The 13,388-nt window shown below is 36.6% G+C and overlaps 1 protein-coding gene across 4 annotated transcripts in view; it reads left to right on the forward strand.

The window, feature by feature from the left end:
* LOC131438948 (acetyl-CoA carboxylase) overlaps nucleotides 1–13,388 on the forward strand; it is a 55,163-nt gene that overhangs the window by 28,287 nt on the left and 13,488 nt on the right. For 3 of the 4 annotated variants that reach the window (XM_058609362.1, XM_058609363.1, XM_058609365.1), the window contains one exon: nucleotides 13,021–13,138. In XM_058609362.1, the coding sequence (XP_058465345.1) occupies nucleotides 13,021–13,138 (118 nt within the window). Of the gene's footprint in view, nucleotides 1–3,642; nucleotides 4,233–13,020; nucleotides 13,139–13,388 lie in introns of all 4 variants that reach the window. The other variant, XM_058609364.1, reaches the window with a different exon arrangement.

The raw sequence follows: 13,388 nt of genomic DNA on the forward strand, positions 1-13,388 counted from the left end.
TACTATTTTCCCCAAATCATGACTCGTTTTGCTCATTTCTTGAATCGGAATTTTTTCTGTGTATAAATATCAAACACGAGCAACAACTGGTATAAAATCAGTGTAAATAAATGAATAAGGATACTAAAGAAAGTACACGAATTTTAAGTTACTATTCTGCATCTGTAGCCGAATGAACATAGATCTCGTTTTCAAAATATTGCGAGCAGAACTTAGAGTAAGGAATAAGGAACTGCTTGAATAAATCAAAATCACTTCTATCTGCTCTGATACCGATTGTTCCAGAAATACTAGAGCTGCTTGAAAAAGACGTAATCAGAATGTTTCTGATTAAATTACTGAAGAAGCATGTTGTAGACGTATTACGTATCTATCCATAATACAAGAAATAAATAGTAGAACTAAATTGAAAATGTTGATTGTTCGGAATTTTGCTTACTGGATCATTCTACTCGAAACACTTTTCCAATGTTCAGAATAATTTCCATTGTCTTGGGCAGATTTCGCTAATGTTTGAAGTAAGGTCTTTTTTAAATTTATTCAAAAAAACATTGATCTTAATAACATCAAGTTTTGGTGTCGATGAAACGTTTAAAATAAGAATATTGAAGAAAAATTACATATTCGCTTATTCTTATTTTTTTTAAATGATTTTACAATTCTGGAAAAATCGTTCAACTTTTTTTGGTGTATAATTTTGAAGAATTTAAAATTTGTTTTATTTTCGGTCGGGTACAGATCAGGTTCGACGTACCATACATACCTGACCTCTCTCTAGTTTAGAAAAAATACGGTACGAATTTCTACTGACTTCTGATATATAAGAAATACACTGAGGTCTCTTTTTACACGGGGGATACGTACCGCGTAAACAAAAACCGCGCAAAAAAACGCGTAATTTCGGAGATCCGCGTAACTGCGGAAATCCGCGTTTAGAAAGACCGCTAAACCGAAGAAAAAAAATTTTTTGATGCCAAATGTCTAGTGAAATCTAAAAAAATTTTGTTTTGAAAAAATCGACTTCGGGACTTTTAGACCGCGTAACTTTGGAAATCCGCGTAGAAAAAAATCCCAAAACGGGAAAAAAAATTGTTTGTTGCCAAATGTCTTAGAAGACTACACCAGATCTCGACGTTTCATGCATTTCTAAGACAAAATATGAAAACCGCGTAACTTGGAGCCGCGTGAAAAGAAACCGCAATAAAAAAAAACTCGTAAGAAAAGACCCCAGTGTAATGATCAAAATGCAGCAAAGGCAGATTCAGAACTACTTAAAGGTATATTATAGAGACAAGGTTTAATATCTCAATAGTACACTGAGTTTTTTTACGCGGTTTTTTTATGTGTTTGTACGCGAATTTTTAAAGTTATCCAGTTTTCTTGTTTTGTCTTCGAAAAGGGTGAAACGTCGAAATCTGGTATTATCCCCATTTTTCTAGGTTAACTCTCTGACACTTTAGATAGGATTTTTTTTAAGGAAAAAATTTTTGTTTGCATAAAAAAATTGTGATTTCATAAATCTCAGTCCAAAGTTCATGTTTTTAAAAAAAATGCATGCATTTCTCAGACATTTTGTATAAAAAAATTCTTTGGTTTTGCGGTTTTTACGTGGATTTCCAGAGTTACGCGGAATTTCATCTGGATTTTCCACAACCTGATGTTACTCTCTGCACTACCAGAAAAATTGTTTGTTTTTACAGGAATACATAATTTAACCCTTTGGATTAATTTTGTGGCTTTGAAAATGGTCTCTTCTCTACAATCGCGAGGACATCAGACAATTCGATTTTTTTTAATGCCAAACCGAATCCAGTTTCCAGTGCTATCGAATCGTTTGTTTAAAGCCAGTTTAGAATTTTGATTCAATTTCATTATACTGAAATTCGGAGCAAACCCAAATCGGTTCTGTAAAAATTGTTGTTTTTCAAAACTAATCTGGATTGATTTCAAGTGTTGCAAGTTTTAATTTCGCGAATGATTTTAAATTTTGGTTAAAATAAGACATTCAGGTATTTATTTGTTATAAAGTAGTTAAATGTTCAATTCAAAATAAGGATGGAATGTTTCGTACTGAAAATAAATGATAAGTAGTACAATAATTGCAATAAAATATACCTACGAAAACATCGATTGAAAATTAATTCGATTGTCAATTTATCCACACTTTGAAGTATTTTCTTTGATAGAGAGTATAAAAACCAATTATCATAGGCAGGATTTTTACAAAAGATTTGAAACTTTTTTGCAATATTTTTTCCAGTGTCTAAAAATACCTTTTGAACTGTCAGAAACAACCTCATGCCCTCAAGCAAGGGTATTTTTGACAAAGGAATAAATAAATAGTCGACTGTCAGGTTTAATACAAAAATTAAGAATATTCGTGGAATAATTCACAACCTAAAAAACTCCGAAACAATACTGTACGGATTCAGACCAAACTATATCTTTGATACTCATCCAACAGATTTGCATTGAAAGAGTGACTTAGCTGTACTGGTTAGACAATATCCTACATTGAAGAATCGTATTCTGATACCTGAAGATGCAATTTGCTAGATTCTAGGTTTGTTTGAGAAACAGACAAGAAGTTCAAAAAGGTGGTTATGTCAACAACCTTGACCAAATAAATTGAATAAACAAAGTAGTATCTTACGCTGGTAATGGCTACAATTTAAATTATCACTTTGTATCGTGTTTGACTGGAATTTGGAATCTCGTTTACACAATCTATATAACAAGTTTTGTCTTCTCATTATATTTTTTCGCTCAGTAATTTTATTATCTTGTTTTTTCCCCGAATTGACTGCGAAAAGGATCAATTTGTTCGCATCAAACCTTGCTGATATCAAAATTGACTGTCATGATTTTTTCTCTCCAGGTAAATCATGAATGTTCCAAAAAAAAACTGCCTACGACTATTTCTAACCGAATGACAATGCAAAAAAGATGTACTCAAGCCTACAGTCGTACAATAGCAGTAAAACTACATACGGTGATCACGATGACGCAGCTTTTGTAGTCACGTCATAAACCCGCTACCCGTCAGACTTCCTTCTCCTACCCATAATAATACTACTTCAATAAACACAACCCCATTCATTCATCGAGCACGAGTATCATCGATGATGGCCAGTCGGGTGGTTCGCCCAATCATGAGCCCCCGGGTTGTACCTATAGACAAACGAAAGACCTTCAGGATCATCCGATGCGGTTACGAAGCGAAACAACCGACACACGTTCACACGCACGGCCTGGCGTCGCGGAGGCTCTGCGCGTGTTCGCGTTTATCGGCATGCCATGTGCTTCCACTCGCACTCTCGGCACGCTGTTCCGTGGTCAATGAGAGCATAGGTTTTGCGCTCAGTCATTATCTCCACCAGTTCAACTCAACGCTCCAAAACCCGGGCTCTCTTCTCCGCTCACGCTGGCAATTATTATCTTCCGACACTGATGATTCCGATGATGGCTGTGTTGCACATTCAGGTTTTCTCAATGCGAATTGGATATCGCGGTTTAATTGTAGTTTAGTAGTCGGTCGAGTCGGAGTTGCATATCGCGACCTGTGCTATTTGATATGATGCTTCCATACGTGCCTATCACTTCATAACTGAAGGTGACTTTGTTTTCGATTTGTTTACTTAGATAAAAATAGTGATTCATCCTCTCACATCTGGCGGAAAAAAAGTGTTAGCGAGAAATAATTTCAAGTGCTAAACAAACAAAAGGCAAAATTCGAAGTGAAATCGACTAAGCAGCAAAAATTGCATCAATCGTGTGTGTGTATGTTTTTTGTGTATCTCCGTGGTCTTCTGTGAAGACGAAATCGCAAATTAAGTGGTAGTGTGTAGTGCTTTCAAAATCGTTTCGATTGTGTTACTGCTGCTGCTGCTACTGCTTTGTGCCTGTGTCCTAGCACTAGTAGTGTCCGGAAGCATGCTAAAAAGACGCGCAAGTAAAAGATTTGTTTTGGCAGAAAGTGGAGAAGAAAGTTGCTGGGACACTACTATGGACAATGATGGTACTGGGAAAACAACAGGTGGCCAAGCTCTGCCCCCACCGGTGATTAATCTAGAAACGGCAGTACCTAGCGAAAGCACCAGCACTAGTAGCAGTGTCAGTGAGGATTGTCCCGTACCCAATGGCAGCAAAACCAGAGGGATAGCAACTGGTAGTGATGCGCTGAAGGTACCCGCACTTGCTTCCGTGAAAATTTCGGAGAGTGGACGATTGAAGTAAGGATAAGATTTTAAGGCATTTTGTGTTCTACGGTGAATGAAAATAACTTTATTTATTTTTGCGCTTCAAAGTTAACGTAATTTATATTTAGTTGTACGAAACTCTTTATACTGATTTACCCCAACTCTGAATCATTTGTTCGAAGAAAAAAAGTTCTTTATAATTTTTTGAAGGTTGTGAATTTTAAGAATCCCAAAAAATATAAAGATGAGCGAACGTTTCAGCAATTGGTCGAGCTGGGCCGAATTGGGGAATTTTCACCTTGATAAAATCAAAGTTTACGAGAAGGCGGTTCTAGAAAATGTTTTCTTTAGAGAACAAAATTTTGAAATTATAGTTCTGGATTTTATAACACATAGTTGATCTGACTACATGTCTGAGACTCAGCATGGATTCAAGCCAAATCGTTCAACTTCCACAAATTAAGTAACCTACACTTCTTTCATCATACTTTCTTCATAAGTATGACTACAAGTAGATTCTTTATACCCCGATTTCGCTGCTGCGTTCGACAAAATCATTCATTACATAACGATCTCCAAGTTAAGTAGACTGGGATTTATCTGGGATCATATCTATATATTTGCGTACAAGCTTTACGTGGCCGATTGAGCCGATTTTTTAAATATTTTTTTTTTTTGAGTTGGATCTCGTTGTCACCCTTTTTCTAGGGGGAGAGGAGCTTCCATTTCTCTCCTGCGAGAATTGAGGGGCACTCGTTCGTGGTTCGTCTCGTCATCCATTGCCGCATCGATGGTATTGTTGTCGATTTCCGTCTTCTTTTCGTTGCTAGTTGCTGTAGATGCGCCTTGTTGTACATTGGTTGCAATTGCTGGTTGGTTGGAGGGTAAGTTGTTAACTGCAGCTGGTGTACTTTGTTCTATAGGGGATAATGATGGATTCGTTGAAGGGGAAGCTTCATTGTTGTTGGTGGCTGTCACAGGTGCACTGGGGTTGCTTGGGGTGGCCATCTGATTGTCATAGGTAACAAGTGATTTGCACGAAATTCTTGTATCTTGACCGAAAATCACATAAGAAGATATAGGCCTCTTCAAGTGTATGCGTAATAAACGTACGCCATTTAGAATACCGGGGAAAAAATTCTTCCACTTTTCTTTTTCGATAGAGAGAATCTCTCCGTATTGGGACATAGTTTTGCGAATATATGAATCGGTGACGCTTGAGGAAAGATCATGCACACGCACTTCTATAGCACTATCTTCCATATATACTGGAATGTTGTACTTAATGTTCTCGTGCTCCGCATAGTGCACATTGTTATTGTCTTTTGCGGATCGAATTGCATCCAACTCTTTATAAAGCTGGATGTAAACAACATTATTTGTCTTATTGCATTGAAGTAAATGCACACGTTTAATGTCAAGATGCATTTGCTCCTTAAGCAAACCTTCAAGTTCTCGTATCGAAAATCGAATTTTGCACTGCCTGAAGTCAACAACAATTGTATTCTTTCGTGTCGGCGGTAGCTTTTGTTCGTTTGGTTCACTCATTTCGAGGTCGTTCTATTGTTCACTACACAATACTGTACTTGGTTTCTTCTGTCCCGAACGTAAGCGGTTTTGTTTTATCGACTGACTTGAATGAGATGTGAAACCGAACTGGCTATTCGGATTTATTTTTCGCGTTACTAAAATTTTCTCTGATGTACATGCTTGAAAGCTCCGTATTTCACTCTAGTTCGCTCAACTCTTAAATATGCTGCTGTTATCTGGTCACCTTACTACCAAAAGGATATCCAATGCATTGAAGCGACTCAAAATCGTTCCTCATGTTATTGTCTCATTAGATTTAGTTATCATAGAAGCACTAGATTCAAGGGAATGTATCATTTGGATGATTGTAATCTGTTGATGCAAAAGATGAGGAGGTTTTATGCCTGCTGGAGAGCAAGGCTGAACAGGAGGCGATAAATAATTAAAACTAAAAAGAAATAAAAAGTGCAAATTAAAAAGAATTAAAAAGAGCAAAGAAGAAAAAAACTTGCCGAGCAAGAAGATGTTGAAGCAAAAAAAAATAGTCTTCGCCGAGATCTGTTTAACTTCTTTCAAAATCACAATTGTCAGCCATTTTATTTTTTCTGTAACTATTTACGTACATCTGAAAGTATAAATTAACCAAGGACATCGAAAAAGGTGGAAAATAAAAATGAAATTGTTTTCGCGTCATTTCAAAGTGACGTGTTGTATGCGGGCTTATTTGTTGTGTTTATATGACAAACTTATGCAGATTTTTAAATTATGTGTAAGTGGATTTTCAAGTTCTGCGGAAAGTATCACCTGCATTAAAAATAGTGGTGTAATGCTTCGCTCGAATATCGCACGTTTTAGCTTTCAACTTTGCGCGGGTTTCGCGCGTTTTAGTTTTCGACTTCGTGGAAATTGATATAGATCAATCTTGGTAGGTCACATATAACCTGCTTCGGACATGAAGATCAAATTTTCAAGTGAAATTGTTATGTAGAAATTACAAACGGATCTTTTTACAAAAAAAATCACAACTAAGGTAAGGTGGTATACTAAAACATAAGAGTGTGAAATTTTTAAATGCCTTAAATTTACAATTTAAAAAAAGGTAAATGAAAAATGGCCCAAGGCCGCCAACTGTTCCCTACTTTTCATAAAAAATATGAAAATTTAAAAAACAAATGATTTTTGTGTGTGCCAAATCACTAATTGTTTTATTTTTTGACAGGTTGGTTGGTTTGGTTCATTTCGCTGATTTTTTATTATGTTATGCATGAAGGCTAAATTTTCAGAAAAATATGGTGCCCTCAATCGAAAAACGATGAAAACCATTAAAACTTATACAATTAGCGTTTTGAACCACAAAGCTCCCAATTTATCAATTTCGAGACATTTCTAGACAACCTAGTGGTTCAAAATTTATGAATTAAAAAAAATCTTTAAAAAAAAAATCGATTATTGATTATTGATCCCTATGTAAATGATCATCCTAATGGTAAAATGAAATACATAAGGGTCTAATATTTTCCGATAGAGAACGATTATACTAAATATTACGAATTTCGCGCCAAATCGTATTCGGAGTTGGCGACACCCTTTCACATTTTAATGAAACTTTCTGAACATGTATATTTTGTCACAAAAAGCCACTCCGCATACTTGGTTGGTTCGAGTGTGCAGGTTGCCATCTGCGTCAAGACAGTGGAACTACACCCGGCATTATTCAACTAGTGCTCCATTCAATAATGAATATGAGGTTCCGCTTCAATCAAGGGCGATTGCGTCATCCAGCTGCTGGTCGTTTGCATTGGAGAAAAGGAAAATTTATAGTGGATAACGATGGGGATCATTATACAAAATCAGCCGTTCTAGGAGCAATAAATGTTATCTAAAGAACTATTATGATTTCTTCTTGGAAATCGAAGGTAAAAATTATCAGTTTAGTGCAAATCTAGTATAATTTTATTAGCTCTGTGCTCTTTTCTTTGTGCGAAATTCGCACAAAGCGAGCGCAAATAAAGCAAGCTAGCATTTTACTGCATCGCGTTCGAGATAAATGTTCCGAACAGTGTTTAATATCCTAGAAAATTCCACAATTTGGTCCTTCTGGAAGCCTGAAAAGAATCCCCTACAGCATTTTGATAGAAATATGCAAATCCGAAATGAAATAATTGACATCAAAATTCTGTACGTTGCTATTTTTGTGGCCGTTGATAACGCCCATTTGTAAAAAGTCTACATACGAATCATGTAAAAAGAAAACTCTTAACCAAAATTGGTTCTGTTTGTTGGTTCGTCACAGTTTCGCTTCAAACAAGAGCGATTGCGTCATCCAGCAGCTTGTCGTTTGCTTTGGAAAAAAGAAAGCGAAAAGTGGAAAACAATGGGAGAAAATTATACAAAATCAGCCGTTCTAATGGCTCTAAATGTTATCTAAAGAACTGACACGGATTTTAAATTACCTGTAACCAAATAAATTTAAAAGCTAGCTTACGGTCCATACTAAGTTTCATAACTCAACACAAGTATTTGAAATTTCACGAGCTTCTTTTTTCAATACAATTCACGGAATTATATTTCATCGCGTCGACTTGAATACTTGACATCGATGAAGCAGGAATTTTTTCAGGTGTACTTTGAGAATCAGTTTTGCATGTTCTGTTTCTGGAGGGTTGATAGAAAAGATGAACACTTGAAAAAGTTATTCCTTATTTATTGAACATTGAAGCTCCTTAGAAACCATAAATTTTACCGTGTTCTTTAGAATTTTGTTCAAGTTTCCACCTTCTCTATTAATCCTTAAAAAAAGAGGACAACTTAAGGCAAGAACACCCTGTTTAACTAGTTACCAAGAATGAATTTTAGACAAGTATTTTAATTCGTACTTCTAATTTTTGGTGAACATGAATAGTATACCTAGAGTTTTACTAGAATTAGAAGGAATATATAGAAAATGCTTACGTATGATACAGAGAGAGATAGAGGATGAAGGGTTAGTTTCAACTTACGAAAATTCGATATACTGCGATCTATCACTGGCTGAATTCATTTGAATAAAATGTTAAATCTTTTGTTTATTATTGTAATAAGGAGACATTTTTCACCTAAAGCGGCAATGTGCAAAGAAATAAAAATAAAATGAATAATGAATCGATGAATGTATATGACTGCGAATGTAGCTTTCGGTATGAGCCCGTACAGTGCATAGCAGTGGCGTTTCGTGACAAAATTTATGGGTTGTGCACTGATTATTTGGTAAGATATCAGATGTAACAGTTCATTGTAAGTCAAACTAAAGGTTGAGGAATGGATATTGGCTTGTTTTATTAAAAACAATGAAATAATGATATACTTTTGGATGATAATTTTCCATTAAACTTATTTCGTATCATCGATACAATATCGATCAATAGCTAGGTTATGGCTAACACTAGTATACGTACTGTATTTTACAGTATTGTACTATATTTTTGACTCAAATACTGTGTACTGATTTTTACCCTTAAATATACTGCATTTTGATATGCACTGTATTTTCTTATTAAAATGGACTGTAATATTCATATCAAAGAATTGACACAGAATTTTTAATCTTCATCGCATTGAATTTCGATAACACGTAACGAATATAAATACATTCAAACAATAAATGAATTTTTTAGCCCGGCGAACGACCGTAACTATAGGTTAAATCCGGGTACAAATAAATGATATAATAATAATAATAAATGGATTTGACTCTTTCTCTTCTTTTTATCATAAAGCAACATAAAGTCCTGACATTACATTCCTTTTGTGGAATTTAGCCTTTCTGTTTCAACAGACCTTACAGCCGATTCTTAGCGCACAGAATCATTGCATGTCTTGTACTACGATTCTATTGACACTTAGAATCCTTCCAGGTCGGACTCGAACATACGAACCCTGGCTTGTAAGGCCAGCGCCAACCAGGGTACTTCTCATTATGATTTTTTCATTATTCATTCATGTTCAGAGCGCGTAACAACAATTTCACTAGATTTTATTGATTTAAGGAGTCACTACCAAAAAGAAAGAGTACACTAAATCAAAAACATCATCAAAAAAATGTGATCCTAAAAAAAATAGTTTTTGGGCACAAAAATGTTTGATGATTATTTCGTGCATTTTTTTAGTTTATGTTGAACATTAATAAATGTAATAAATTTGGAGTGAAATGTGAATAACTTAGGTCCTTTGACAATTCCGCAGTCTGAATATGATTTTGCAATATAGGATGGGCAGTAACTTATAAGCCATTTCGCACCCTCTCATTCTGCTACTAACGCATAAGGCGATAGCATCCAGTCGACGCCATTTTATAGACTAAATGTCATCATAGATACAGGGGGAGACATGAGATAGGAACTTGTAAGCACTTAGTTATCTCAGATTTGGACGACCACATTTTGAAGATTTTATAATTTTCTAATAAACCTGGCTAGATCCAAATTCTCTAATCATGATGCCAACATTGCGAATACGATGAGAATGGCCCAGTGGTAGAAAAAACAGTACTAGGTTGTACTTCAAAATGGTAATAAGGGGTGTATCGAAAATAAGCTATCCACAATTTTTTCTTTCAAATTTTGATAAAAAACGATATTTTATTCAAACTAAAAACTGATCCTTTATTGTACGAGGTTAAACTTAAGCATAATGAAAACCGGATTAATTTTAAGTTATTCTTTCACGAATTTTCGAACTTTTGATCGAACGCTCTTCATCAAGTTCCGGACAAGTGTTGCATTGCATTTTTTGGACGCTTGAGCCCAAATTTTTTTGAACTCCTGCATGTTCCCAGCTGCCTTGCCAGTCTTCTTGAAGACCCTCTTCACGATTGCCCAGTAACGTTCGATGGGTCGAAGCTGAGGACAATTTGGTGGATTGATATTTTTCTCAATGGAATTTATACCTTTTTCCGCAAGCCAACTGAGAGTGGTTTTGGCATAGTGAGCCGACGCCAAATCCCAAAACAGTGGAGGTGTACTATGCTTCTTATATAAAGATAGCAATCTCTTCTGGAGACACTCAGATCGATAGATTTCTGCATTTATAGTTCCGGTAGTGTAAAAAATGGTTGACTTCAAACCACAGGAACATATTGCTTGCCATACCAGTACCTTTCGACCGAATCGCTCCACTTGAATCGGCCTGTCCGCATCGCTCACATCCCTCCCAACGACGACAGTAAAGTATTGTGGACCTGGAAGGGTTTTTGAATCCTCCTTTACAAAAGTCTCATCGTCTATCAAAACGCGTGCATCCGGACACTGCAAAAGACGCGAATACAATTTCCGGGACCTTGTTGCTGCTCGCTTCTTCTGTTCTACACTTTGTTTCGATATTTTCTGCTTCTTGTAGGTCTTCAGGTGATTTCGCCCCTTGAAACGCTTGTCATTCCGACACTCGTTCCTGCTTTTTTGCCAAACCACGTATTGACATTGATTTTTTCTTCATGATTAGAGATACCACTTTCTGGTCTAGTTTCGGGTTGGAAGAACCGGGTTTTCTGCCTTCTCCAGGTGAATTATCCAAAGAATAGTGTTCCCCAAACTTATTAATGATGGCTTTAACACTAGCATGATGAATTCCAAACCGCTTCACCAATTTTCGCATAGTAACACCCTTCTCACTTAGCCATGTGTCCAGAACGTTAATTTTCACTTTCTTTTCAGCACGCGACATTTTTAAACGCAGAATTTACACCGCACAAACAAGTGAACAAACGAGAGCTTACAGCCAAACGCATAGCATACTGTGATCTGAGCATAAAAAACCATCACAAATACATGCGTACAACACAAATGTATGTGGATAGCTTTTTTTCGATACACTCCTTTCGAGTTGTCTTATCTTGTCTTAGCGAACGACAGCAGGATACTCGTGTACAGGCAGGAAAATTCTTGATATTGACACTTCATGGGAAATCTCGCACGGGAATGATGAACGATTTTTTGATATTGTGCAAAACTGCTACAAGTAACACGCTATCATGAATGCACTTGTGCCTGCAATCGAAGGGTTACACGCTACTATAATATTAACATAATTAAGGTCGTCGTATGAGCTGTCCTGTATAATTTGTTGAATTCGAAAGCTACCCCTGATAGCTGCTGGATGTGCTTTGCATGTATTTGTCTTTAATCGAAGTTATTTTTCCTGCAGACTTCGGACGCAGTGTATGTAGCTTAAGTGTTATAATTCACTATGTGAGTTACACTTTTTGAAATAAATATTTGGTTTTAATTTGCCAAGATTCAAAAACCAAATATTCTTGATCAATTTGAATGAAACTATAGCCGGTTTAAAATTGATCGGCTGTGAACATTACAATGCAACAAGTGCATTTGAAACAATGAAAGCTTTCAAAGCTAAAAACCCTAACGCATGAACCGAACTCAAATTATTTGTTTACATTATTTCGACACCTAATCTTGACCGATTTGAAAAAAGTTTCCAAACACCTTGGATAACCTTGCGCCCTCTTGCGCTTATCTTTACGTAATTAATGGCCATACCACTAATTGTTGATCAGCTCCTTCGTGTGAATGACAGGGTCCATTAGAGGGAATTTAGCAGCAAACGATTCACTCGACCACACTTTTGAATTATCTCCCATCGTCCGCACTCCCCCCGTCATCTCACCCCGATCGGACCGATCGTTGACTACGGTCGACTGCACCGGAGAATTGTACAGTCTGCTGGTGAAACGTGTTTAAATGAAATCGAAAAGTTTCACTGTAGATCGTCGAACGAAATTTTGGACCACACCGACGATTTGCTGCAATATCTTCAATCCGAAACCGAAGCCATAAACCGAACCCAGGTAATGCAGCATTTCGGCTCGCAGTTTCATGCGAAAGCTCAGACCAGCAGCATCGGTACGCTGCTGTTCGGTTTAATAATACTACTTTAAATCCTCCAGCTCGTTTCGAGTAAATGTCGAACATGAAGGTCGTTTAAAATGAATTACTACTCAACGACAACGGATTCCAATGTGTAATAGGAACAACGCAATTTCTTCCAATGAAGGATCAACTTGAAAAATCCCGCCGGACTGGGTTCAAAGTTTTGGATGCTTTACTATGCCGAAGTGGGCCAAGACAGTGTCCGATTTCGGAACAAGTCGAAACAAGTTCGGCGGTTAGCGATGATAGTAGTTCAGATGCTGCGACACAGACGATGTTGTCAGTGTTTTTTTTTAGTTTGTGCAATTCGCAGTAAATATCTCAGTTTAAAAACTGTCTAATTGGTGTTATTATTTTCCGTACGATTTCAGACCCAGTATGTCCCATGGCACCGGCCTTGGACTGGAAAGAGGACATGAACGTGACTTCGTACTGTCCACCACTGAGGAGTTTGTGAAGAAATTCAACGGAACACGTGTGATCACCAAGGTAAGTTGCTTATTCAATTCTCTATAGATTTACTTTTAATTGTTCGATGCAACTTTTCGCTATATTGAAAAACCGCACAAAAATGTATCTTTTTGAAAAGCTGGCGTGAGAAATAAGATTGCTTCATTGATGGGTAATTGGTTTCAGTACAGTACAGGTTTGTTGGTGGTAATAAAAATAACTTGACGTGATGGGCATCCATTAGCACCCCAATTGAAACACTCTATCGAGTTTTTCAAATGTTGACAAA

This window comes from Malaya genurostris, chromosome 3, assembly GCF_030247185.1.
Source record: "Malaya genurostris strain Urasoe2022 chromosome 3, Malgen_1.1, whole genome shotgun sequence".
NCBI classification, from domain to species: Eukaryota; Metazoa; Arthropoda; class Insecta; order Diptera; family Culicidae; genus Malaya; species Malaya genurostris.